At 53.9% G+C, this 26,569-nt stretch overlaps 1 protein-coding gene across 3 annotated transcripts; it reads left to right on the forward strand.

Moving 5' to 3' along the window:
• The first annotated feature begins 38 nt into the window (after window positions 1-38).
• On the forward strand, window positions 39-26,528 carry SMG5 (SMG5 nonsense mediated mRNA decay factor). 3 transcript variants are annotated; one of them, XM_038543034.1, is made up of 22 exons: window positions 39-272; window positions 4,228-4,326; window positions 4,824-4,947; window positions 5,287-5,443; window positions 7,661-7,750; window positions 8,665-8,754; window positions 9,458-9,503; window positions 12,070-12,195; window positions 12,299-12,367; window positions 12,505-12,713; window positions 13,349-13,486; window positions 13,646-14,230; window positions 15,872-16,152; window positions 17,176-17,251; window positions 17,783-17,958; window positions 18,771-18,929; window positions 22,408-22,467; window positions 22,899-23,058; window positions 23,459-23,549; window positions 24,440-24,514; window positions 24,933-25,071; window positions 25,254-26,528. In XM_038543034.1, exons 1-22 carry the CDS (start codon window positions 199-201, stop codon window positions 25,335-25,337), a joined length of 3,108 nt encoding a protein of 1,035 aa, XP_038398962.1. In that variant the 5' UTR covers window positions 39-198; the 3' UTR covers window positions 25,338-26,528. The 3 variants fall into 3 exon arrangements, with proteins under 3 accessions (XP_038398962.1, XP_038398961.1, XP_038398963.1); XM_038543033.1 differs by having other exon boundaries at window positions 40-272; window positions 9,425-9,503; XM_038543035.1 differs by having other exon boundaries at window positions 41-272; window positions 9,425-9,503; window positions 15,977-16,152.
• The last annotated feature ends 41 nt before the right edge of the window (window positions 26,529-26,569 follow it).

Raw genomic sequence — 26,569 nt, forward strand, 5'->3', positions numbered from 1 at the left:
CGACTCGCAGCTGGGCAGCTGCTATCGCGAGATTTGGCGGGCGGAGGAGGAGCTGTCGCAGGCAGCCGCCTCACAGCGATGGCGGCCGAGCAGGGCCGGCAGCGGCTGCGGCTCCGGCTCTGGCCGGACACGACAGTGGTGGCGGTAGCGGCGGGCGGCGGGGGCCTGTGACCGGGAGCCGCCCCGGACCCGGGCACCATGAGCCAAGGCCCCCCCCCAGGGGAGAGCAGCGAGCCCGAGGCGAAGGTCCTCCATACCAAGCGGCTTTACCGGTGAGTGGCCGGGGCGTGCGTGCGGCCGCCGGGGGAAGTGGGCGCCGCGGGGGCGGGACCGCGGCGGGCGGGGACGGGGTGCGGTGGGAGCGGGAGGGCGCGGCCGGGCGGCGAGCGGGGTCCGCGCGGTGGCGGGCCGGGGCCGAGGGCCGAGGGCGGCCGGGCGGCGGGGGGCGCACGTGGAGGAGGGCCTTGGCCGGGAGCCTGAGGCGGGCCCCGAGCTCTGCAGGCCGCGGAGGTGAGGATGCGGTCGCCGGCGGGGAGAACCTGGAAGGGAGAGGCGCTCCGAATCCCCCAGGTCCCAGAGGGGAGCGCCCCGGATTACAGCCCGGAGAGCCGAGCGCTCCATGTGACCTTGGGCCTCGCTCTCCGCATCCTGGAGGGGTCAGGCTTCGGCTGGATACGCTCTGAAGTCTCTCTGGCTCCAGTTTTGGGGAATTCGAATGAAAAGAGAGGCTGAAGACGAGTCGTGTTGGCCTGGAAGGGCCACGAAGGGCATTGAGCCCGGAGCGTTCCCTAGGTCATGGGCGCCTATTTCAGGGCACCTGAGCACTCCCGCTCTTGAGCCCTGCCTCCTCACAGCCTCATGACTACTGCAGTCCCTGGCCAGGCAGCTTCCATTCCTGGTTTCTGGTTTCCGCAGCACCACTCACTGTCCTGCAGTCCTGTCTTCACCCCTCATCTTGAGGCCCCTATGCGCTCTCTCACCGGGGTTGGAGGATTTTTTATGCGGGGCTCCTGGACCGTGGGCTCTGGAACTGGGGCAGAGTGGGGTGAAGCATGAGACCAAGCTGAGGTTGCTGCTTTCCAGTAACTGGTAGGTTTGAGTTTTTCATTTAGCTCAGGCTCTGTAGAACAGAGCCCTCAGAGCAGTGGGCCCCATTTTGGTAGTGAAAGAGTCAAGAGCATGTTGTCTTTTCCTCCCTGGAGTAGGCATCCTGCCGGCTTGGCCTTTGTAAGTAAGAGGCAGAGGGGAGTATAGGCTCTTCCAAAAATAGAAAAGTGATCCAATCCAGCAGCCCCTGGGCGCCTACTGTAGGCTGCCCCAAGCCATCTCAGGGATCCTGAGAAGTCAGCTGTAAGTGGCATGTATGCCTCATCACGCTGCCGAATGTCAAGACTGCCTGTCAGTGTGGGCCCTGTCTTGTACTTGTCTCTAGCTTTTCATAATGGCCCTGGTTGTCCTTCTAATCCTTCTCAGGGCTAGTTCTTTCTAAACCCACTACCCTCACGGGACTGATGGTCTTAAAGTGATGTGTGTGCACGTGTGGCTTACATGTGTGCACGTGGGTACCTCTGCCTGTGACTGTATGTTCTTGGCTTTGAGCAAGGCAGAAACGTAGGGCAGGCAGCAGGTCTCCATTTTTATTGTTTATTAAAGCAGTGGTGATTGTTAGAAGGAACTGGGGAAGGAAGGTCTGATTTCTCTGCCCAAGATAAATGTGTTTTTATTTATTTATTTTTTAAAAAGATTTTATTTATTCATGCGAGAGAGAGAGAGAGAGAGAGAGAGAGAGAGGCAGAGACACAGGCAGAGGGAGACGCAGGCTCCATGCAGGGAACCCGACGTGGGACTCAATCCCGGGTCTCCAGGATCAGGCCCCAGGCCAAAGGCAGGCGCTAAACTGCTGAACCACCAGGGCTGCTGATAAATGTGTTTTTATTTTTATTTATTTATTTATTTTAAAGATTTTATTTATTCATTCATGAGAGACAGAGAGAGAGAGGCAGGCTCCATGCAGGGAGCCCAATGCGGGACTCGATCCCGGGTCTCCAGGATCATGCCCTGGGCCGAAGGCAGGCCAAACTGCTGAGCCACCCAGGGATCCCCTAAATGTGTTTTTAGACTATGAAACTGTTACTAATAGCTTCATTAAATTTGGGAAATTCCCACAATCCGTTTACAGAAATGAGATTCTGAAATGTTTTAAGCCCCTCAGAAGAAAAGGCAGCGGTAGAAGGGGTGCTAGAAGGGCCACAAACACCAATTAATTAGGCCGATTAACTGTTTAAAAAAACATGTTTTTTGGGGTGCCTGTCTGGCTCAGGAGAGCATGCAACTCTTGATCTCAGGGTCATGAGTTCAGGCCCCACGTTGGATGTAAAAATTACTTAAAAAAAAAAAAGAATTTGCAATTAGAACTTCCTAGAAAAAAAAAAAAAAGAACTTCCCAGAGTAATGGTTATTAACCTTTTTTGGATTCAGAACTAAGGAGAGCTCTGGAACTGGTCCATAGAGATTTTTGCACGCACTTCTGAGATCTGTCCACGGTACAGAAGTTAAAAAGCCCTGCCCTGGGGAACTAAGCTGGCATAGAGTAAAATCACTGATGGCTGTCAGACGGCCCTGGCATTGAGGGTCAGGCTGGCTGAAAGGCAGCCTAGAAGGCATCTGGAGAAATGCTAAGCTTTCAGCATTGCCTGTGAGAAGGCCTGGATTACCATCCCACCCCCTCATCTGGGTGCTGGTGGTCACTTTGCCCCATCCGGACAGCTTTTGCCAGTATACCACCTAAGCCACCGCGGGTGCTAACCTGCTGTGGCCCACTTTCCCTGACCCAGGAGTCCATGTCTCAGTATTCTGAAACAATCAGATTGTTTTGGGAATCATCACTCCTCGCCCCCTCCTCCCCCACCTTCTTTTGGTTGCTTTTGTGTGCAGAGGTATGTCTAAGCTTACTGTTCTCGCAGCTGCTGTCTTACTCTGGATTTTACCTTCTGGAGATGACACATACCTCTGGCACTTCTTAGCCATCCATTGTAGTTTCCTTGGCTTTTTAGTGTCTGGAGTCTCCCCCTTAGCCTTATGACAAGAAAGATGGAGACTAATACTTGAATACTCTGCGTGTACAAGGTACCTTTATGAGTGCTTTGTGTATTAGCTAATTTAATCCTCACAAAATAGGTGATATAATTACTCCCATTTTTTTTTCTTTAAAGATTTTATTTATTTATTCATGAAAGACAGAGAGAGAGAGGCAGAGACACAGGCAGAGGGAGAAGCAGGCTCCATGCAGGGAACCCAGTGCGGGACTTGTTCCCAGGTCTCTGGGATCAGGCCCTGGGCCAAAGGCAGGCGCCCAACCGCTGAGCCACCCAGGCGTCCCTATTACTCCTATTTTGTAGATGGGAAAACTGGGACATAAGGAAGTTAGATATTTTGCCCAGGACCCAGAGCCTCTCATATCAAAGAATCCGGAAGACCTTGTGACTACGCTGTATACAACTCAGGACCATCCCTGCCTCTCCCCCACCCCCCGCCCTATTTCCCCCATAATCCACTAATTCAGAAGTAGAATTTATGCTAAGAATGCCTTTCCTTTATGCCAGAGTCCATAAGCCCTTGTGCAGTAATTAATTCATGTCACTGTTATTTGTTGAAGGCTGCCATATGCCAGGGCCACATGGAAGTTCTTCTGTCCTATCCTCTGAGGCAGCTGCCCTTCCTGCCCCATTTTTAGGACGGGGCAACTGAGGCTTGGAGAGCGTAGATAATTTGCCCGAAGTTATAGACTTAGACACACCAGGGGGCCAAAGCCTGGATTTTCTGGCATCAAGGTGGAGGCTCTTTCCATTAAGAGAGTCTAGCTTATATACAAGCTTTCTCTGCCGTGACACTGTGGACATCTGAGGCGGGTTATTCATTGTGGTGGACTGTCCTGGGTATTGTGGGGTATCTGGCAGCACCCACTAAATGCCAGTAGCAATTCTCCTTACCCCTCTCAAACCCCTGCCACAAGTAGTGACAATCAAATGTCCCCCAGGGTCGGGGGCTCTTCATCAGGAGGGAGACTGTGTTCATATTGTCTTGTGCAGCTTAGCCTGTAGCCTTCCCGTTCCCTGCCCCTAATTCTGTAGCTTCTCCTCTGGGATCAGTGCCTGTTCCCCCACTGCCCCCCACCCCGGCCTAAACATATGCATGACTCAGGGGCTGTTTGCTTGTATTTCCCTCCAGGGCTGTGGTGGAGGCTGTGCATCGACTCGACCTCATCCTTTGCAACAAAACTGCTTATCAAGAAGTGTTTAAACCAGAGAACATTAGCCTGAGGAACAAGTAAGCTGGAGACTCTAAACCACAGATCTTTACAGTTTCTCTACCCTTCAAACCCTGTCGCATATAGACACATATTCTCTCTTACCTCCTGTACTCATGGTACAATAATGGGCTGTGAACTCTGGCTTTCCTAAGAGATGAAATGGGGACCCCTTGCTCTCTCTGCAGCTTCTGCATCTAACAGACTGGTGCCATGTGAATGGCATTGGAGTTAGGGGAGCTGGCCATGCCATGTAATGACAGGAAAGAAAAGTGGGATTAAAAGGCAGGAATAAGGAGAGAAGTGTATAGAGAAAAAAGATTATTGAAGCTTTTACTGCTCCTGCCTTTGTCCTTTGGGGCTCCCCCTGCTTTCCAGGACTGTTGTTTGTCCCAGGTTATGCAGACTGACCCTGGATTCTCCTGGGAAGTACAGGAATTTATCAGTCGGGGTATTGGCAGATGCCTCCTTGCCCCATCAAGGCTGGTGAGTCTTTGGTGCTCCCCTGTACCCTCAGGCTGCGTGAGCTCTGCGTCAAGCTTATGTTCCTGCACCCAGTAGACTATGGGAGAAAGGCTGAGGAGCTGCTGTGGAGAAAGGTGTACTACGAAGTTATTCAGCTTATCAAGACGAATAAGAAGGTAAGGCGAGGTCCTTGAAATTATTATTATTTTTTTTGAGGTCCTTGATTTTGAGAAGAAATGTGTCTAAAGAGGGAAGCTAAGAAAGGAAGAAACAACTAGGAAAGTAGGCCAGGGCATGGTTGGAGTTAGAGGAGCCAAGGAGAAGCAAGGAGGGAGGAACAGGTCAGAGAGGTGGGTCTAAGGCTGTGTGGATAACTCGTGAGTGAGAGGAGATGTGGATGGAGTTCCAGAGCCAAGAACAGAAGTTCAGTTCCTCGTGAGAGGAACCGTGTTAGGGTGGGGGAACCGTCCTCTGAGCTTACTGCTTAGTAGCCGCTCTCCTTTCCCAATGCCCAGCACATCCACAGCCGGAGCACCTTGGAATGTGCCTACAGGACGCACCTGGTTGCTGGGATTGGCTTCTACCAGCATCTGCTGCTCTACATCCAGTCCCACTACCAGCTGGAGCTTCAGTGCTGCATCGACTGGACCCATGTTACTGATCCCCTCATAGGTCAGTGAAATCTGAAAGATGGGTTTGAGGAGCAAGTGGGCTTGAGGAGCAAGGAGGCTGGCCACCTTCTTCCAGGTTCATGTAGCTTGTGACCTAGCCAGGCAGAGAGGATTCTAGCAAGACCTCCGGAAGGTCCATAGACTTTGGGTTTATCCAGACAAGCACATGAGGTAGGGTGAAGATCTGAAGGAAAGAACAGTATCTGTTGGTTGGGACTGTAGATTGAGGAGGAGTCGGAGGGAGGGATGGAATGATCTAGAGCAGATCTGGCACTAGAGAATGGTATCAATAGCATTTGTTTTCTTGTAGTTAAATTTGGTTAGCACTGTTTTTTTTTTCTTTTAAGTTTTTATTTATTTACATAATTTCTTTTTTTTTTTAAGATTTTATTTATTCATGAGAGAGGGAGAGAGGCAGAGAGGCAGAAACACAGGCAGGGGGAGAAGCAGGCTCCATGCAGGGAGCCCGATGCGGGACTCGATCCCGGGTCTCCAGGATCATGCCCTGAGCTGAAGGCAGATGCTCAACCACTGAGCCACCCAGACGTCCCTATTTACATAATTTCTGTGCTCAACATGAGGCTGCAACTCAAGACCCCAAGATCAGGAGCTGCCCACTCCCCTGACTGAACTAGCCGGGTGCCCCCAGCATTGTTTCTTTTAATTTCAGAGATGGTTTCCTGGTTTATTTTGCAAGTATTGAAAGTTTTAGAAATCTTTGGGGATTATAGACATTCCTTCACAATAGCTTTGGTCTCCATGTGGCTGCCTGAGGTGCTAGTGGCTGTGGTTGACCTCTTTCCCTCCTTGTCTGAGCCCCTGGCCCCTCATGCTCCTTCCCTTCCCTCATCTGAGCCCTCACCCTTGCCAGACCTCTGGGACCGAGCTTGTATCTGTGCCACCAGAAGGCGTTCTCTGGTGAGAAGCACGGCACTGCATTTGGTGCATTTACAAAACTTTGTTTACAAACAACATTTCAGGGGCACCTGGGTGGCTCAGTGGTTGAGTGTCTGCCTTTGGCTCAGGTCCCCAGGATCCTGGGATCAAGTCTTGCATCAGGCTCCCAGCATGGAAGCTGCTTCTCCCTCTGCCTATGTCTTTGCCTGTTTCTTTGTGTCTTTCATGAATAAGTAAATAATCTTAAAAAAAAAACCACAAAAAAAACCCCCCAACAATGTGACCAAAGACTGCCCTCCTAGACTTTATACATATGGCCAGAGAGGTCCATACCCCCCCAAAAAAAAGTGAAGAACCCTTATTTCAAAGAATCAGTTCCCCAAACTCAATTTTTCTCCTCATTGGTATTTTCTCATCCAGCCAACTAAGACATACTTATAAAAAACACTACGAGGGGCTTTTCAGGATGGGAATCGCATAGCCAGCTCAGTGGATGTGAGGTGGTGTGGACAAGAGGATGTGCTCTGGAGCCAGTCTGCCTTTTAAGTCCTGGCTGTGCTACTTACCTGCTGCATGACATTCTCCTTAACAGTCAGGTGGGAGTGGTCAGAGTGACTCCCTATGGGGTTGCTGTGAGGATCTGTTGAGTTGACACCGAACAACACTTAGACCAGTACCTGACATGTGGGGAAGCTGTCTCCCAAAGAGCTCAGGCCCTCTTAACTGAGGTTACAAAGCTGCTTGGTTGAAGGGAGAGCTGAGAGCTCAGCACATTGGTCTCTGGCCACACTGGTCCTCAGCAGGCATGGCATGCTCACCTGTCTTCTTCATGGGTGGATTCTCATAGGCAGCCTTCTCTGCAGGCCTCCTCTCCCAGGTGGAAGCCAGGAGCACATACCTTGGCCTCTTCATTCATAGTCTATTCTTCCTATCTATCTATTCTATCCTAGGTTTCCCCTCTCTACCCAAACATTTCACCATTATGTGGGGAGCTTCTATGTAAGACACCCAAGGCTGTCCTGACACTTGAGCTCCTCTTCCTCCTTTCTAGAAGCCTTCCTATGATGACCCATAGGAGTCATATTCACACTTTCAAGTCGCCTTCACCCATCCCCTCCAGTGCCTTTCTCTCCTGTGAATGACTGCTACCTGTGAGCCTCTGTCTCTACTTGTGTCCTGGATACGTGTTTTTTTTCTCCCCCTAACACAGTGTTTCAGGATGAGCCATGGATTCCTGTTCTCCTTTCTCCACCTAGGAAAGGTGTTTCCCCATTGGTAGGGGGCTGGGGAATGGGCTTCTGAGTCTCTCTATTTTTCTCAGGATGCAAGAAGCCAGTGTCTGCATCAGGGAAGGAGATGGACTGGGCACAGATGGCCTGCCACCGATGTCTCATGTACCTGGGGGATTTGTGTAAGGATCAGAACCTTTCATTTTCTGGTTTGGGCTCCAGGACAAGCAGTAAGCTGCTTCAGTTGTTGGTACCACCTGGTATGTGATGGGAGAGCAGGAGTAGTTTGGCCTCTGTAGCTTTTCCTCTCACTCAAATGATGTCCCCTCCTTACTGTTCCTCCATGAGCCAGGAAAGACCAGTGACTACGGAAGAAGGAAAATGAACTTTGAGAAAGTCTGGGTGATAACTTGGTGTCAATAATGGATTAGGGAGATTTTAATTAGAAGATTTTCTCCTCCTTTGGGATTTGCTTTTCTGTTTATGGACTTCTAGAGGACTTGCAGTTAGGTCTCATGGAGGACTTCCTGCCTGACAAATGTTCCTCAGAATAGAGGAGTCCTCTTTTGCCTGCTGGCCCTTGCACGTCTGGTCCTGGTAGCACCTCTGGTCCTTTTGAGGCTGGTGGATGCCTCACCTTCTGTCTTCTGAGGCGCCTTCCCTCCCTGCCCCCTGCGGTGCCCTCTTAGGCAGTGTGCATAGAGACAGCCAGCTGCTTCATGTGAGACTGACCAGGTGTTCTCAGTAATGTCTTTACTTCAGAGCCGAGCAGCTGTATTCTAGAACCCAATACCAGAGGTCTTCCCAAGCAGTTTGTCTGCTGCAGATCCCCTGCATTAGGAAGAGATAAGTAGGAGCCTATTTCAAAACACTAAATATTCTTCACATGTTGAAGCTGCCAGCAAGGAAGAGAGAGTTGAACAATTTGCCCATAGTCATGCAGAGTTAAGATTGTGCCAGAGGCCCAAGCAGTGTACCTCCTAGCTTAGGTATCTTCCCAAACTCTTGCTACAACTCCACATGGTGGACTTCCAGATGAGGGGAGGTTTTTCGGAAACACGACATCATCAAGCTTCCTCTCTCCTCTCTCCTGCAGCACGATATCAGAATGAATTAGCTGGCGTAGACACTGAGCTGCTAGCTGAGAGATTTTACTACCAAGCCCTGTCTGTAGCTCCCCAGATCGGTAAGTGGCACCCCTGCTCGGGACTCCCTACACAGCAGCTTTTTCCAGGAGGAAGACAACGTTAAGAGGGCAAGCAGACTGCACTGGCTTCCCGGGATCCTCCCCATGCTCAGTCCCGTGGTTGTGCGTACCCCTTTGGAACACACACTCAAAACAAATGCAGAGTCTTGACGTAAGGAGGAGGGAGGCAGAGGGGAAAGAAGAGAAGGCAGCTCCCCTGTCCCTGGGGTCTCTGTAGAAGGAGGAAATTATCCTTCAGTTCTCTGCACAGGAGGCAGAGTGGGAGAACAGATGAGGCTCCATCACAGGGAGAGTTGGGGGTTAGCTTAGTTCTTAGCAGGAGAGCTCAGGGCTGAGAAGCCTTGCTGAGATAGAGGAGATGGCTCCATGGCATTCTGACAGTCAGAGAAGAGCCCCAGCTGCCACTGAAGGAATAGCACCCATTGGTGCTAAACTCCCTGGCAGGCCAGGGTGGAATCCGCTGATAAGAAGTGAGTCTGTAGTCCATCTCCTGGGAAAATAGGGTTACGGTGCTCATTGCTGGAAACACAGGCGTCAGCTGCAGACCTGGCTGTTCTCCCCACAAATGTCCTAGTGCTTAGCAGGGGTTGCTCGTGGCAGCTTTGGATTAGTACTGTGGCTGCACGCTGCATGACCTCTCTCCCTCCAGGAATGCCCTTTAACCAGCTGGGCACCCTTGCAGGCAGCAAGTACTACAACGTGGAAGCCATGTACTGTTACCTGCGCTGGTGAGTGTCTTCCGGCTCTTTTCCCAGCCAGCTTTTGCGTCCGTGGGGCTCCTGCTTCGTTTTCTCTTTCCTGTCCCTTTCCTCGGCTCCAGGCTGAAACAAGGAGGCCAGGAGTGAGGGGTCCCTCCTGTCAGGGGCACCCTGATGCAGCCCTGCTGCTTGTTAAGGATCCACCTGGATTGGTAGGCACTCTGGCCACCAACTGGCTGCCCATTGTCTTATGTAAAGTAAAGGATTGCCATCTTGAAGAAGGAAATAAATGTGATGGAGTTGATAAAATCTTATCAAGGCGGCGGCTAAACCAGAACTGCAGAACTGTTGAGTCTCAGTGTCTCAAGGTGACCATGGTGATGGTGTGGGAGGACCAGCTGAACTGCAAGGTGGCTCCCTGCTTCCCTGGTGCTGACACTCCGCTCAGAATGAGAAACCTCGGTTTCAGGACAGCTGAAGCTGACTGGGCTTAGGTCACCCAGTCCGTGGAGCCAAGTGTACGTGTGCCTGTTAGGTAGGCTGGGAACCACTGATGAGGTTATAGTTGGAAATGAGCTGCCTGGGCCCCAGCGGCTGCCACCTCATAGGGGCGGATGGCTCCACGAGAAGCCAGACATTTGCAGAAGACAATGCTGTGAATTAGGCTTCAAAGCAGAGGGAGTGGGGACACCTGGGTGGCTCAGTGGTTGGGCGCCTGCCTTTGGCTCAGGTCGTAATCCCAGGATCCAGGTTCGAGTCCCGCATCGGGCTCCCTGCGAGGAGCCTGCTTCTCTCTCTGCCTGTGTTTCTGCTTCTCTCTCAGTCTGTGTCTCTCATGAATAAATAAATAAATCTTAAAAAAAGAAAAACAAAAGTAGAGGGAGTAAATTGGTCTTCATAACTTTAGTGGTCACATGCTAAAGTGTAAAGTAAGATTCTGCCTTGTAATTCCATGTGCCGTGATCTGTGGTTCACCTGGTCCAGTAAACCTTTTCCCTTGAATTGGCACAGTGTTTTGCTCTTGCGGTGTCTGTCCCCTGCATTGGTACAGACTGGCCCCTGATGCTGCCGGTTCCATTCTTCAATATGGTTACCAGGTTCACAGGCTTCCGTTGCCTCTTCCCCATTCCTCTCATGCCTTCCAGGGAATCCCCCCTTACTGATCCTTGGTCCCTCATCACACTCATGACCATGATTTAGGTCACTTCCAAAGAGGGCTCAGCATATTCAGGTTTGGAGGTACCTGCTGAGGTCCTGCCCCGCTGTGCTAAAGCATTCACATCTCATGTTCCTCATGTTCGTTGGTTAGGCATTTGAGTACGACTCATTTGGGCGGTTCAGTTCCCCCAGGGGCCAGGTCTAGAATCAATCACTGGTTCCAGCAGCCCTGGAGGGTTGGTATATCTGGAGCAAGGCTCATTTGGACCCCCTCCCACTCCACGTGGTCTCTTTTTCTTGAGAGACATGGATTGCTTACATGGTGGCTCAGTGCTCCCGACAGTGGATAATGACCTAAGAGATTTGTAAATAGAATCTGCCAGTCTCTTAAGGCCTGGGTCTAGAGATTGGCAGAGCCCCTTCTACAATATTCTGTTGGTCAGAGCAATTGCACTGCATATAGTCTTTTCCCCATGGTCCCTGAAGAGGACATGGTCCCTGAAGAGGTCTCCTGAAGAGGAGACACAGAACCCACTTCTGAATGGAAGGAGCATCAAAGAATTTCTAGCTATATTTTAGTCACTATAAACGTGTTTTTTTTTTCTAATGTATTTTGCATTTTGTAACGAAAAGAGTTTTTTCCAGAAAAGACATTAGAAACAGTACAATATACACTGTTGACATCATAGGCTGCAGCGAGGCAGGCTGGCTTGGACCCTGCTCTAGCGTGCATTAGCTGTGGGGCCTGGGCAGGATTCCTGCTCTTCCAAGCTCCTCCTCCTTGTCTGAATGTGAGGATAGTCTCAGAGTGCAGTGCCTGGCGCTCAGTGAGGCTCTCTGCACACATGTATTCAAGGGAGTGTCATGTGGGTGACTGAAATTGTATGTAAATAATCTCATATGTGGTCCTCTTGTTAAATGCTACTTGTTAACTGCTTTAGAACAAAGATAGCCTAGTGTATTTCAGGGATGGTGCCTAACTTAAGTGCATAACAACAGAGTAAGAGCAATTATCGAACCATAGGTACTAAGGAAGCAAAGGCATCATTTTTCCTGTGTGTGTTTTACTTTTAAAGATTTATTTATTTATTTATATGTTTATTTATTTATGATAGAGAGAGAGAGAGGCAGAGACATGGGAGGAGGGAGAAGCAAGCTCCATGCCGGGAGCCTGACGTGGGACTCGATCCCGGGACTCCAGGATTGCTCCCTGGGCCAAAGGCAGGCGCCAAACCGCTGAGCCACCCAGGGATCCCCAGTTTTTCCTGTGTTTATCTGGAAGTTGTGTCTGTGTGTTTTATCAGGATAGATGGCCTTCACTCTGAGTCTGTACATGGAAGCAAAGCTGGGGCAGCATACATTTGCTAGAAGCATTGTTCCCTAAAGCTCCAGCAGAGCGCCATACCTGCTCTGTAGCTTACCGCTGTGTTTCTTTCAGCATCCAGTCGGAAGTGTCCTTTGAGGGGGCCTATGGGAATCTCAAGCGGCTGTATGACAAGGCAGCCAAGATGTACCACCAGCTGAAGAAGTGTGAGACTCGGAAACTCTCTCCCAGCAAGAAACGGTGAGTAGGGCCTATGGGGCTGAGAGGGCTCTGCAACTGGGGCGCTAGGACCAAAGGGACTCTGGAGCCATTTGCCATTTACCTTGGGTTCCTCTCCTTCCAGCTGTAAAGACATCAAGAGGTTGCTGGTAAACTTCATGTACCTTCAAAGCCTCCTGCAGCCCAGGAGCAGGTAAGTGGAAGAGGGCAGGCCCTTGCCCTGCATCCTGCGAGCCCTGTCCAGGGTGGCTTTCTCTGAAGTGTCCCTGGCTCCTTGTGCCTGCCGCAGGTGGCATCACTCACCTCCCTGTCACTCCTGCCCTTCTGCAGCCCGGTGGACTCAGAGCTGACCTCACTCTGCCAGTCAGTCCTGGAGGACTTCAATCTCTGCCTCTTCTACCTGCCATCCTCACCCAGCCTCAGCCTGGCCAGTGAGGGTGAAGAGGACTATGAAAGTGGCTATGCCTTCCTCCCAGACCTCCTCATCTTTCAGATGATCATCATTTGTCTCATGGGTGTGCATAGCTTGAAGAGAGCAGGTAACTCCCTGTGCCCTGCTTCCTGTCCCAGGATTCTGGGTTCCTCACTTCCCTTCCTGCAGCCCTTCCTTTGTGAACTTCCTCCCACAAAAAGTGCTTACACCATCTGTGTCACTGCTGGGCTCCTGATGAATGAACAAAGGCAACAACATATCTCCGCGCCTCCCCCCGCCTGCAGCAGATCCATGTTGGCCACAACCCAGGCAGACAGGGGCATCAGGATAGTTAGCTGATGATCTACACAGAATTCACATTTTGCTGTTGGGGGCAGTTAGGCAGTGCTGCAGACCTCTATGGCAGAGGCGCATTTGTGCAAGGTCAGGAGAGAGGGAGAGGCCGGGCTGGATGTGTGAGTGCTGGAGCTGTGAGGAAGAGCCTGTGTGGAGGCATCAGAACCAGGGAGGATGGCATGGGACAAGAGGGTATGCTCACCTGAGGACATGCAGAGTGAGCTGGCACATTGTAGATGATAAGATAACTGTGCAGAGACCTGAAAAATCTTTTTACTTAGAAGAAGCTTTGAGAAGTAGTTGGATCCTTGAAGAGGGGAAAACATGTGAGATGGGGCTGGAGCTAACGGCACCTGCTGCTCCTCTGAGGCCTGGGACCCTAACGCCTGGCTTTCCTGGCTTTAGGGTCCAAACAGTACAGTGCAGCCATTGCCTTTACCCTGGCCCTCTTCTCCCACCTCGTCAACCATGTCAATATACGGCTGCAGGCTGAGCTGGAGGAGGGTGAGAATCCCGTGCCGGCGTTCCAGAGCGATGGCACAGGTGCAGGCATGGGGGGATGCGACTGTGGCAAGGTCAGCCTGGGGCCTGGTGTTTGAGGAAGGGGAGTACAGATGTGGCTGGGGTGGTGTTGAAGAGCAACTTCCAGCTTCTGGGCTCCAGGTTGTCCCTAGGTCCCACCTGACTGTTCTCTTTGCACAGATGAGCCCTTGGAGAAGGAGGAGGCACCGGGGCCTGAGCCCCCTCCTGCAGTACCTCAAGCGACTGAGGTCAGAAAGAGCCGGAAGTTCTCTCGCCTCTCCTGCCTCCGCCGCCGCCGCCACCCACCCAAAGCTGGAGATGACAGTGACCTGAGTGAAGGCTTTGAATCAGACTCGAGCCATGACTCAGCCAGGGCCAGTGAGGGCTCAGACAGTGGCTCCGACAAGAGTCTCGAAGGTGGGGGAACAGCCTTTGATGCTGAGACAGACTCAGAAATGAACAGCCAAGAGTCCCGGTCAGACCTGGAAGACATTGAGGATGAGGAGGGTACTCGGTCCCCAGCCCTGGAGCCCCCTCGGCCCAGGTCAGAGGCTCCCGAGTCTCTCAATGGCCCACTGGGCCCCAGTGAGGCGAGCATTGCCAGCAATCTACAGGCCATGTCCACGCAGATGTTCCAGACCAAGCGCTGCTTCCGACTGGCGCCCACCTTCAGCAACCTGCTCCTCCAGCCTTCCACTGAGCCCCACACTGTAGCCAACCGCAGGTCATGTGTCAATGGAGATGCAGACAAGCCTTCGGAACCAGGTATCTGGGCTTCTCTTCCTCCCACTCTAGTCCGTGGTTCCCTGCCATCACCCGAGAGGTGGCTTTCCTGTCTCTGCAAGTGCCTCCATGTCCACCCTCACTGCCTTCCATGTGGTCTGGGTTTCCCCATTCCTGCCCGTGGTCTTCCCCTTTTCACATCCTACCCTGCCCCAAAGGCATGGGGCTCCTGTCCCGACACAACCATTGCCACCGTCCCTTATCTCACCAGGGCTCTGGGACACTAGAGGACTGGCACCCACTAGGACAGATGGGCAAGAGCGGGACCTCTCTCTTGAGGATTTTTCCTGCACAGGTTAACAGCGGCCAAGCCTGTTCTCTGCTGAGCGCTGGGCTGGACTGTTTCCGGGTATTGTTGAACTTTCACGGCAGTCTTGTGGAGGAAGAGGTCTCATCCCTCTTCTAAATGCTGCCCCTTGCCACCAGCCTGTCGCTTGGCTAGTTCTTCTTGTCCTTTGGTTTTCTCTTTAAAATCACGTGGTCTGGGGTTTTTCCAAGGTTAGATTTCTTTTTGGGGGGCTCTTGTAGCCTCTGCCCCCTCCACAGCTTCGAGGCCTTTCCCACTCAGGGGAAGTTGTCTATTGGCTTGTCTGTGTGAGCCCGTGGAGGGCAGGATAGTCTTGTTTTTGGTCTTTCCTTGGATCCTCAGTACCTAACACCGTGCCTGTACTGGGTGGGACAAAAGAAGCACTGATGGGATAAAAGAAGCCAGGAAGCCAGTGTGCAGAGGTAGAGTGGCTCCATATTTGACCTGCTAGGTTGGAGAGCTAGGAGTTGAGGTTGTCTTTTTTTGTTTGTTTGTTTTGTTTTTTAGGTTTAATGTATTTATTTGAGAGAGAGAGGGGGAGCATGCAGGAGTTGAGGGAGGGAGAGGGAGAGAGAATCCCAAGCCCTCTCCTTGCTGAGCATGGAGCTCAACATGGGGCTTGATCTCACTACCTTGAGATCATGACCTGAGCCAAAACCAAGAGTCAGACACTTAACAGAGTAAGCCACCCAGGCATCCCAGGGGTGGTTCTTTTATTTCTGTATGCTTTTTCTCCCTCCCCAGCAGCTCCCTTCTGATTGTCTGCCCTGCCTTCTAGCACAGAGTAGGACCTTTATAAACACCGGTTGAGAATAGCTGTAGGCCATCCTCACAAGTTAGCTTGAATCAGAAAGAACCATATTGTTTTATTTTTTTATTTTTTAGTAGCCTCCATGCCCAGCATGGAGCCCAGCGCAGGGCTTGAACTCATGACCCTGAGATCAAGACCTGAGTTGAGATCAAGAGTTGGATGCTCAGCCGATTGAGCTATCCAGGCACCCCAGAAAGAATTGTATTTTATTTTATTATTATTATTTTTTAAGATTTTATTTATTTATTCATGAGAGAGAGGGAGAGGCAGAGACACCGGCAGAGGGAGAAGCAGGCTCCGTGCAGGGAGCCTGATGTGGGACTCGATCCCAGGACTCCAGGATCACGCGTTGGGCCGAAGGCAGGTGCCAAACCGCTGAGCCACCCAGGGATCCCCAAGAATTTTATTTTAAAAGGCACCAGTCTCTTGGCTTGAAAGCAACTGGTTAACTGGCATAGAAAGATTAGGCAGGGGTATTTAATGAGTTCCCCATCTTTCACCTCAGAACTCTGCTCCAGAGTGCAGGCAGGGCGATTGTGCCCTCCAGCTTGGGGCCGAAGCCCAATGCCACGTGCCTGCTGTTCATCCCAGCTCTGTCTCCCACTCCCAGCCTCCGAGGAGGGCTCCGAGTCGGAGGGCAGTGAATCTAGTGGGCACTCCTGTCGGAATGAGCGCAGTGTCCAGGAGAAGCTGCAAGTCCTGGCAGCCGAAGGCCTGCTTCCTGCTGTGAAGGTCTTCCTGGACTGGCTGCGGGCCAACCCTGACCTCATCGTTGTGTGTGCACAGGTGCGGCTTTGGGTGTTGGGAGACACAGCCTTGGGGGTGCTGGGAGGCCCATCAGGTGGCTCCATCCCGACAAGTTACCGTCAGGCACCTGCTTTGGGTGGGCCCTTATGCTTTTTACAGGGAAAGGATTAGATGTGATCTCTGCACTCCAGGAGCCTGTGGCCTGGCCTGGTGTACACATTCTGTGGACCAGGAAAGCAAGAGCTGCTTATTCCACTTTGTGTCCCGCACACCAGGCATAATGCCTAACGTGAGGAGTGGGACTGATGAAGGCGTATGTGTGAGGGCCAGCCTCCATCCTGATCCCAGAGTCCAGAAGGAGGAGGGGGCACTGGCGCCAGGGAGACAGAGTCCAGGGCAGCTTGACCTCCAGACAAGGCTGAGGTGTTGGGACAGGAGAGCAATGGAGGATGTGGTATCAGGCTGGCGCTGCAGAGGCTGGTGGGGGTGGGGGCTTCTCTTCCCCTGGTTCAGTCTGTCTTGAGGGCTCTTCAGTTTTTATTCGGTGTCGCTTCATCCCAGGAGCACAGAGCTATGCTGTGAAGACCCCTCCCCTCTGGTCACCCTCTTTCCCAGATGAGAGTTGGGGTTAAGGCCAGGGACACCCTTGAGTGTGTGCTTATGTGTGCCAGCAGCTGGTTATTCACTATCCTTAGGGGAAGTGGGGTCGCAGCCCCACACAGATGTCCCAGGATGGGTACTTGTAGGCTGAATGGTGGGGGGAAGTTGTCTCTAGCGCTCTAGTTTTTCCTATTCTCAAGATTCAGAGTGTCCTTCCTTTGGCCTCATTGCTTCTCCCATGATCCTGCTGCTGGTGACACAGTGCAGCTGGGCCTATGGGCCCACTTCATGCCTCAGGGGACTGGCTCCCATTTTTCCAGGTCTCCTGTGAGCACCCACTTTGCCTCTTTTGTTAGTTTTTCTCTCTGATCCCTCTAGGCCTGTGGCCATAGACATCCCCCACTCCTCAGGTGTCATGCTTTACTTGTTCCCCACCATACTGAAGGTGTCCCCTCTCCACAGAGCTCTCAAAGTCTGTGGAATCGCCTGTCTGTGTTGCTGAACCTGTTGCCAGCTGCTGGTGAGCTCCAAGAGTCTGGTGAGTGAGTCCGCAGCACTGCCTCTGCTTCCCCTCTCCCTCAGTGGCCCCATGAAGCCCATCCCCCTCCTCCATAACCCAGCCTAGGGGGAAGGAGGTTAATGGGACTCACTGCCCAGCTACCCTGACACACAGCAGCCATTGTGGTTTCTGTGTCTCCGGTTTCCTCCAACACTGTCCCACTGTGGGCAGGTGGCCTGGCTGGCCAGGGAGTGTGCTCCCTGGGGAGGGCAGTGGAGCGGGCAGAAGTGGGGTGAGGGGAGCCTGGGAGCTAGCCTCAGGCACTGAGCATCCACCTCGGCCTCCAGAGCTCACCCCTCCTGCCACCTACAGCTGAACGTGCCCACCTTTCCCCACCTCTGGCCATACCTGAGAGGTGTGCATGTCCTTCTCCAGAGCTCTCCTGGTGTCCTTCTTGAGCCGTGTGGGATGGCCCTCCCTGTGTGTTCAGCTCCCTGTTCTCCAATGGAAAGGGCTCTGTCTCTCTGGGGGCTCCCACAGGACAGATGGTCTCACCTGTCTTCTCCCCAGGCCTGGCCCTGTGTCCCGAGGTCCAGGACCTACTTGAAGGTTGTGAACTGCCTGACCTGCCCTCCAGTCTGCTGCTCCCAGAGGACACGGCCCTTCGTAACCTGCCTCCCCTCCGGGCTGCCCATAGACGCTTCAACTTTGACACAGACCGGCCCCTGCTTAACTCCTTAGAGGAGGTGAGGATGGCATTTCTGATGCCACAGGCTCCATCATTAGGCTGGCCCAGCAGCAGAGCAGGTGGCAGACAGGCACCAGACAGGCAGTGTGTCCCAAGGCTGGGCTGGAGGGCTTCCCTCCGGGGCTGTTGCCCTTTGCTCTCCTCCTCACAGGATGCTCATCTGTAGGCACCTTGTTGTAGGATAGGTCTTCCTCCATAATGTCCACCTTCTGCAGGGGGTGATATGGGGAGCCGTTATCATGCTCTTTCCCACTCTGCCCAGCATGGTGTGAGCTGGACAGGAAGCTGTCAGAGAGAGAGAGCTGGAAGGGAAAGTGCTACCCCCTAGGTAAGTCCCCTTTGCGTCTGTATCAGCGCGCAGGCTGTCTGGGGACGGCAGGGCAAGCCAAGCACACAGGCCTCCCAGCACCCTCGCCAGCGTGCACACAGGTCTCTTGTGTGCTCCTCTCCAGCCAGAGGACCTTGGATTTAGCTTGTTTCATGTTTTAGGGTTCTAGAGAAGATTTTTGTTTGGTGGGGAAGAATTGTTCTGCCAACCAAAAGAATAGATTGGAAATGTTGGTCTATTTCAGTTCCCTTGTTTTTACACGTTAGACTGAGAGGGAGGTGGCATTAGCGCCTGCTGGTTCGCCAGTCCTGCCTGCGATCTCCTTTCCTGGCCACCTGAGGCTCTGGGTCTCAACACCCCCTTCCCCCTCACAGACCAAAGGCCTTTCCAAAGAGCCCCTGCTGCTGAGGCAGCAGTGCGTGTGGGCCAGGTGCGGTGCGGTGGGCAGGGTGGGTCTGACTGGCTCCTGTGTCCCCTCACAGTCAGTCGTGCGCATCTGCTGCATCCGCAGCTTTGGACACTTCATCGCCCACCTGCAGGGCAGCATCCTGCAGTTCAGCGCAGAGGCTGGCATCTTTGTCAGCATCGCCCAGTCTGAGCAGGAGGGCGTGCTGCAGCAGGCCCAGGCGCAGTTCCGCATGGTGAGTCGTCCTGCCCCCCATCCCCTGCTCTGCTCCTGCCCACCAGGCTCACTGTCACACCCGGGGCCCTTGATGGAAGAACATGGTGGGTGGGGGTTTGGGGACGGGCCTTGAGCGGTGCTTTGAGTAGAGGCAGCATGGCACCAGGCCTGTGTCCAGACTGCCTGGCTTGAGGGCCATCTCTGTCCCCTGCTTGTCTTAGCTTAGCAAGTTACTTGACCTTGCCAAGCCTGTTTCTGTACTAGTTATGTGGCACTGGCAGAGTTGGCTTCACAGGGTGGTTGTGACCATAGAATGACAGCGCATCTCGGGCACCTGGCGTGCTCAGTAGGTGCACCCGGCCCTTCCTCTTTAGGGACGGAGACTGAGGGTAGAGTGAGTGGCAGGATCAGGGTATTACATGCGTGTCATGCAGGACCCCTCCCACCTCCAGGAGCCCCAAAGAGTAGGAAGTGTTTGAGTTCCCTTTTCCCCAGCGTCCACTCCCCAAACACTGAGATTGTGCGCTATGCCAGACCCATCTGTACCATAGGCAGCGAACAAGGTAGCCCAGGTTCTGTGGTGGGGCCTGTCTGGCCCGGGGTGTGCTGTCTGCATTGGGCTGGGTGGCACTACATTTTGGCGGGTGGTGTGTGGCGCCGAAGCTCAGCCCACACTGTCTCAGCAAGCCTCAGGGCTTCCCAAGCCAGTCTCCTCCCAGCAGACGCGGGCCTTCCCACCTTTCTGAACACCCTCTTCCTGCAGACATCTCGCTTGGGTGGGAAGGGCACAGGCTCCCCCAGAAACGCCCTTCTCTGAAGTCTTAAAAGCAAGTGCATTTTGTTAAAAAACAAATCTTTTGTATTAAGGTTTTTGTTGTTTTGTGGAGGAAAACACCAATTACAAAGATAATCGTGGGGAAATTACACAGCTTTTAAAAATGTTAGTTTTTGCAGGTATTTCCTTTAGTTTGAAACTCTAAGACTCTTCCAGGGGACAGGGGAGACCTGAAAGCCCCCATCATATGGTACTGGACACCAAGGTGACATCGCCTGCCGATGCCCCTATTCTGCCAAGAGGCAGGTGTCCATCCTAAGGGCTTAGCCCTTAGCAGCAGCATGGCTGTCATCATAGTGACATCTGCCGTCATGTATCGAGAGCTCTCTATGCCAAACCTGGTTTGCCCATGACAGCTTATTCACCCTTGGGCACAGCTCTGGGAAGTGGGCGCTTGCCCTCTCCTGCACTAGACAGAGGCACAGAGCCGCCGAAGAGGTATGGGCTGTGGGATTGGGCAGGCTAGCTCTTCTAAGCTGCTGTGGGGCACAGTTGGTCTACAGGCCCGGTGGCTGCCGGGGGCCACTGCTCCTGCTCCAGGACGCTTCTGCCCTGGGGAGGGACCTGTCTTGCCTGTGGTCCCTTGGGTTTCTTGTGAGGAACACAGAGGCCCACGTCTCTGAGCTGCTAGACCAGTGATGCAGAGCCTGAGGTTGGTGTGGTTCTCTCTCTTCCTGGATCCAGAGGGATGCCTACTCCCCCTGGCAGAGGGGCTTCACAATTCTAATTCCAGCCTAAAAGGCCATTCTCTGGACTTGATTTCTGCAGTGACAGTGCTCCCTGTCCCTGCCAGTCTCCCAACGGGGCCTGTGAAGAAACGGCCTCAGCTTCTGCTCATGTGCCTCACTCTCCTTCCTGCACCCATGTTTCTCCAAGGGGACATTCTAGGCATTTTGGACAGGGCTGTTCTGTCGTGCAGGACTCTGCAGGGGCATAGGTGGATCTTGCACAGCTGTAGTAATTGTTACAATGAAGACAATAGGAAAGCTGCAGTACTATTAACCACGGATTTTATTCAAATGTCACTAGATTTTCCACTAATGTTTTTTTAATTTTTTTTTAAAGACTTTATTTCTTTATTAGAGATAATGAGTTAGGGGATGAGGGAGAGGGAGAACCAGATTCCCCACTGAGGAAGGAACCTGAGGTGAGGCTTGATCCTGGGACCCCAGGATCACAGTCTGAACCAAAGGCAGATAGACACTCAACCCCTGAGCCACCTAGGTGCCCCAAGACTTCACCTACTGAGCCATCAAGGCACCCAGTAATGTCTCTTTTTCTTTCCCAGGCTCCCACATTGTGTTGGGTTGTGTGTCTCTTTGGTCTGTGATAGTTCCTCAGTCTTTTCCTTTCATGACCTTGACACTTCTGAGGAGTATCTGGGCAGTTAATTCGTAGGGTGTTGCTCAACCTGGCTTTGTCCAGACATGTCTTAGCCCCGTGTGTTCATGGTTAGGATGAGATTATACATTTGAGGTGAATGTTGTAAAGCACTGCTCTGAGGATGTCGCTTTGCTCATCAAAGAACCTTCAGTGTTCCCCTCACCCTGGTCTTTAGGTCTCCTTTTTTTTTTTTTTTTTTTAATTTTTATTTATTTATTTATTTATGATAGTCACAGAGAGAGAGAGAGAGGCAGAGACACAGGCAGAGGGAGAAGCAGGCTCCATGCACCGGGAGCCTGACGTGGGATTCGATCCCGGGTCTCCAGGATCGTGCCCTGGGCCAAAGACAGGCGCTAAACCGCTGCGCCACCCAGGGATCCCTAGGTCTCCATTTTTAACATCATCTTTAGACCATGTTAGGGAATTGGGGCATCATCCAGAAGACAGCAAAAAACCATCAGAGGACTTTTAGTCAGGGTCACGATGGACACCAGATGGTATTTCCAAGATGGCTTTGGTTGCAGGCAGGGAAAGTGGCTTGGGATAGAGGCAGGGACCAGGGAAGAGGAAGTTGTCATCGTCAAGATGGGAGGAAACAGCTGAGACGGGCGGGGGGGGGGGGGGGGGGGGGGGGGGGATGGTCAACAGAGACAAAGGGGAGCAGAAGTATGTGAGCGATGCAGTTGCGATGCAATTGGCAGGACTGGGAAGCAGTAACTTTGGGAGCTGAGAGGGAACGGTCACAGCCAGCTCAGCCTCCTCCCTGGGCAGACAGTAGCTGGTTTCCCGAGTCAGGGATCACCAGAAGGGGGGCAGCAGGTTTTGAACAGAGGGGGCTGTCTGGGCTGGAGATGCTGATTTGGAGGAAGTTGGCAAGTGGATGGTGATAGAAGGTGGGGTATGTGAGGACAGCAGCCCTGTAGGGCGAGTGGGTCAGATGGAGCAGAGGGGCAGAGATGGAAGCCTGATATGTAGCCAGGCGCCGCCCTTTGTGGGGACCATGCACAGCTGGCTGCTCCCTCACGTGGGCACCTGGGCTGGCCAAAGCTTGGGTGTGTGGGTCCCAGAAGTCGATCTCCGCCAGAGGAGTGGTTTTTCCCCCTAAAGCCTCCCTGTCCTTCACTTAGGAGCGAGAGAGCTGACTTCGTGTGAAGGCTTCTTGTTTCAGACCTTGGGAATTTCTACTGGGTGATGCTCTGTTAACAAGCTCTTGATCAGTGGGCAGGGGAGTACAGCCCTAGCTCCTGGTCCTAAGTTTAGCACGTGTTTCGCCTCCTAGGCTCAGGAAGAGGCCCGTCGGAACAGGCTGATGAGAGACATGGCCCAGCTGCGACTTCAGGTAGGTGGGTCGGGGCCCAGCTGCTCCTGTTCATGATTAGGGCATTGGCCAGACCCCATAGGCCCACCATCCCATCCAGCCGCTCCCTGCTGTCTGTTCTGCCTCCCCTGCCCCATGTTCCATTGTGCCTGCCCCTGCCCCGTACCCCCCGCCAAGCTCTGTTCCATTTCGCCCCTCCATTTCGCCCCTCCACGGCGACCTTTGTTTTAACCAGATCACCTCCCAGACCACCTTCTGCTCATTTCCGATCTGAGCCTTGAGGGCCCCTTTCTGCCCTCAATGCTGTCTCTTCTTTCATTTCCCTTTGCTCCAAGACCCTTGGCACAAGGAGCACCCTGTCCCCCTTGGCAGCAGGAGATGCCCCACAAGAGCCCCCTTGGGTTCCATGCTTCCCACCCGGCTGCAGGGCCCACTCTGCCCTCTGTCCCCAGCTCGAGGTCTCTCAGCTGGAAGGGAGCCTGCAGCAGCCCAAGGCCCAGTCAGCAATGTCTCCTTACCTCGTCCCGGACACCCAGGCCCTCTGCCACCACCTCCCGGTCATCCGCCAGCTGGCCACCAGCGGCCGCTTCATTGTCATCATCCCAAGGACAGGTAGGCTTACTGCAGAGGTAGGGGGAAAGGGTGTGGCTAAGAGACTTCAGGCTTGAGATCAGGAGGCCCTAGGTAGGGGTGGGGGGGCAGTTTACACACAGTGGCCTTGGTCGCTGCCACCTTTGTGAAGCTCAGTCACCTCCTCTGTGCAATGCATGTGACAGTCTCTGTTTAAACTCACAAGATGGGAGAAAACAGGAGAGGAAAACCTAAGTGAACACACGTGGTAAATAGCCAGGTACGTTGCTCACAGGCAGTCATACTCTGGAAGAGCGTGGGGAGCCCCACAGGATCCTGCAGCATTTACTAGATTGAGCTCAGCCGCTTCCTGTGGAGCCTCAGGCCACAGCAGCGGGAGCTCACCTCTTTTGTCCTTCCCCACCCCCACCTTGTCTGCCAGTGATTGATGGCCTGGATTTGCTGAAGAAGGAACACCCAGGGGCCCGGGATGGGATCCGTTACCTGGAGGCAGAGTTTAAGAAAGGAAACAGGTGAGTGTGGGCCTGGCTGGGCCTCTCCTGAGCCCTGTGTCACAGCTCCTAGACAACAGATGCTTATTTGTTCTTTGGTCCCTGTGGGTCAGACACAGGCTTGCACTCCCTGCGTACTGCCTGGAGGGGGAGGTCCAGAGCCTTGATCATGGGCCAGGGTCTCAGGTGTGGATGGAGAGTAGTTAGAGGGCCTGGAGCCCTGTGAGGGAGCATTGCCCAGCTGTCTCTTTGACTCTGGGCAGATCAGCATCACCGGGGAGATGGGAGCAGATCTCATCATCACACAGCTCTGGGCTCCTTTGTGGGAGATTTTCCTGTGTCTGGGTCTGCCCAGTGATCAAATATACTAGGGTGGGAGTGCCTTCACCAGGCCAGCTCCTTCACCAGGCCAGCTCTCCTCCCATTGCAGCCATCGGGGATTGGCAGGTGGCAGCATGTAGGTGCTCAGGCCAGCACAGGCCCTCCCTTCTGGGCGTTGGGGCTGGAAGAGCACCAGGCAGTGGGTGCAGAAGAGGGAGAAGCTGGCACCTTCCCCTGCTCCCCCACTGCATCTGCTCTGCTGGCCAGGAAGCTGCACAAAGCCTGCTTGTTCGGACCTTGTCTCCAGAAGCCCTGACTTGAAAAGCATCTGCTACTCCTCCCTCCCCAGCTCCTCCCCCTGGAGGAACCAAAGGATCGATGTTATCAGGAGGAAAAGCGAGCTGGGCTCACTGGCCAGGAAGCTCCTTTGAAATGGCTCCAAAGAGAGCTGTGATGGGAGAGGTGCCCCTACCCTGCCCATAAGACGGGGGCCCCCTCCCCTGGGCCACAGTGAGGTGCTTTGTGTAAGGTGCTGCCCTCCTCAACCCCCAACCCCCACCTGTACTCTGCTGCCTCCTCCTCCTCTGCAGGTACATTCGCTGCCAGAAAGAAGTAGGAAAGAGCTTCGAGCGGCATAAGCTGAAGAGGCAGGATGCAGATGCCTGGTAAAACTTGAGCCCCATGCTCCCAGAACCTCAGAGAGGCTGCCTACCTTGCTCCTCTGCAGGCACTCCCCAGGCCAGAGAGTTCTGCAGCAGAGAGCAGACCAGCCTGGGGCCTCAGCCCACCAGGGGCCTCCTGCACGTGTCCCTGAAGAGGGAGTGAGAAGTGACCGCAGCCCTAGAACCCCTGTGGCCCTGAGATGCTTGGGCTTGGTGTCCTCACTCCAAGTACCTTTACCCAGTCCCCTGCAGGACACACTCTCCAGTACCAGCTTCCAGAACTACTACCCCTGGCTGCCTGGTTTCTCCTGCTCTATCTCCTGGTCCCCTCCCTGTCCCCAGCTTCCCCTGTGCCCTGGGGCTCCTGGCATCCACGGTGTGCTTAATGCTGGGGGTTGGCCTACCTCCTCTTCCCTTCCAGGACGCTCTATAAGATCCTAGACAGCTGCAAACAGTTGACTTTGGCCCAGGGGGCAGGCGAGGAGGACCCAAGCGGCATGGTGACCATCGTCACAGGCTTTCCACTGGACAACCCCAGTGCGCTCTCAGGCCCCATGCAGGTAAGTCCAGGCAGTGGGGGACGGAGGTGAACCAGGGAGAGGTGCCAAAGCAGCCTCCCTCCTTAGACCACTCCATATAGTTGCTTTTCCTTCTTCCACCATCCCTTCCCCAGCCCCAGAATGGGTCCCAGAGTTTAGGAGGTCAGGCCCTCCCCCAACAGCCCCCCCTCCCCCTTCCACAGGCAGCCCTGCAGGCCGCTACACATGCCAGTGTGGACATCAAGAATGTTCTGGACTTCTACAAGCAGTGGAAGGAGATTGGTTGAGATGGACCCCCCCCAGGCCCTGCAGTGGGGCTGCATCCAGATCTCTCCTGCCCTCCCTGGCAGCCAGGACCACCACCTGTAGTCACCCCACCACACACAGAAGCACGCACGCAGGAAGGAAGCCCAGCTGCACACAGGCCGCAGGGAGGGCCCCAGGAGCTGCAGAGAAGGCCCCTAAACCCCTGGGAGGGTGGGTCCCCCTGTTGCGAAGATGACATCAGGAGAGTGAGGGAAGTGCTTGGAGCAGGAGAGGCATGTGGGCCTCCCGCCCGCCCTCCTGCCTCAGTGCCCCCACCGCTGCTGTCCCCATGGGCAGGTGGCCGGCATGGGAGTCTGTCTCATTGGAGCAGTGTGTGGACCTCTGAGGGGAAGGGACAGAAGGGCCCCTCTTCCTCCCAAGACACGGCGGTGGGCGCTAGGGGAAGAACTGGGTATCAGAAGACGTCTGGGTGGTCCTCTGCAGTCCCTTCCCTTCGAGGACCTCCCATCGTCCTCTCCATGCAGGTGGGACAGCTCTGGAGCCTTGGGGACTCTGGAAGGAGAGGGCCTGGGAGTGGGGCCAGGGCGTGACCCCTCCTGCTGCCCCACTTGTGCTTTCTGTCTCCAGTCTCCATCTGCCCAGCTCAGTGAGCCCAGCCATCAATGGCCATCTGGCCCACGTGCCAGCCAAGGTTCCTGTACCCACAGCCCCATGGCCATGGTACCTGGAAGAGAAGGGGGTGCAGTGTGAGGCCAGCAGCCCCCTCCCTGGGGGAGGCCTGCATTGAGGTGGGCAGCAAAAAGGAGAGCCCCTGAGAGCTGCCCCATCAGGGGTCTGCCGTCCCTGTGGGGCTGAGCATGGGGCAAGCGTGGGCAAGTGGCAAGGGGAACAAGCCGAGATCATGAATAGCTCAGGGCAGTGGGCAGAGTGGCCAGCGCAGGCGTTTTGGGGGGCTCTGGCCCGGAAGCCTCAGCTCCTTACCCTAGGGCTGGCCAGGAGCTCAGCCAGGGGGCCGGAGTTCCTGGCTCTGCTGCCCCCTTCCTCAGCACTAGCCTGGCTTTCCAGGCTGTTCTTGGAGGAGAGTGAGCTTCCTGCCTCCTTCCTCTAAGACAGTCTGGGACAACCTGGGGCGGGGTGGGGTGACCCCCATGCCCAGTCCATGGCAGAGACTGAGACTAAAGCATCACTTAATAAAGACCCCTCGAAGCCCACTCCCTGTCTCCTGGTGCTGTTCTGTACAGTCGTGTTGGGA

Source organism: Canis lupus, chromosome 7 (genome assembly GCF_011100685.1).
Source record: "Canis lupus familiaris isolate Mischka breed German Shepherd chromosome 7, alternate assembly UU_Cfam_GSD_1.0, whole genome shotgun sequence".
Taxonomy (NCBI): domain Eukaryota; kingdom Metazoa; phylum Chordata; class Mammalia; order Carnivora; family Canidae; genus Canis; species Canis lupus.

What these genes read in the sequence shown, in the direction of transcription:
- SMG5 (XM_038543033.1), top strand. Translation starts at nt 199, where the DNA reads ATGAGCCAAGGCCCCCCCCCAGGGGAGAGCAGCGAGCCCGAGGCGAAG. An exon ending in GTTCCAGAGCGATGGCACAG is followed by an intron (nt 13,487 to 13,645) that starts GTGCAGGCATGG and finishes CTCTTTGCACAG; the next exon opens with ATGAGCCCTTGGAGAAGGAG. An exon ending in TGCTTAACTCCTTAGAGGAG is followed by an intron (nt 17,959 to 18,770) that starts GTGAGGATGGCA and finishes GTCCCCTCACAG; the next exon opens with TCAGTCGTGCGCATCTGCTG.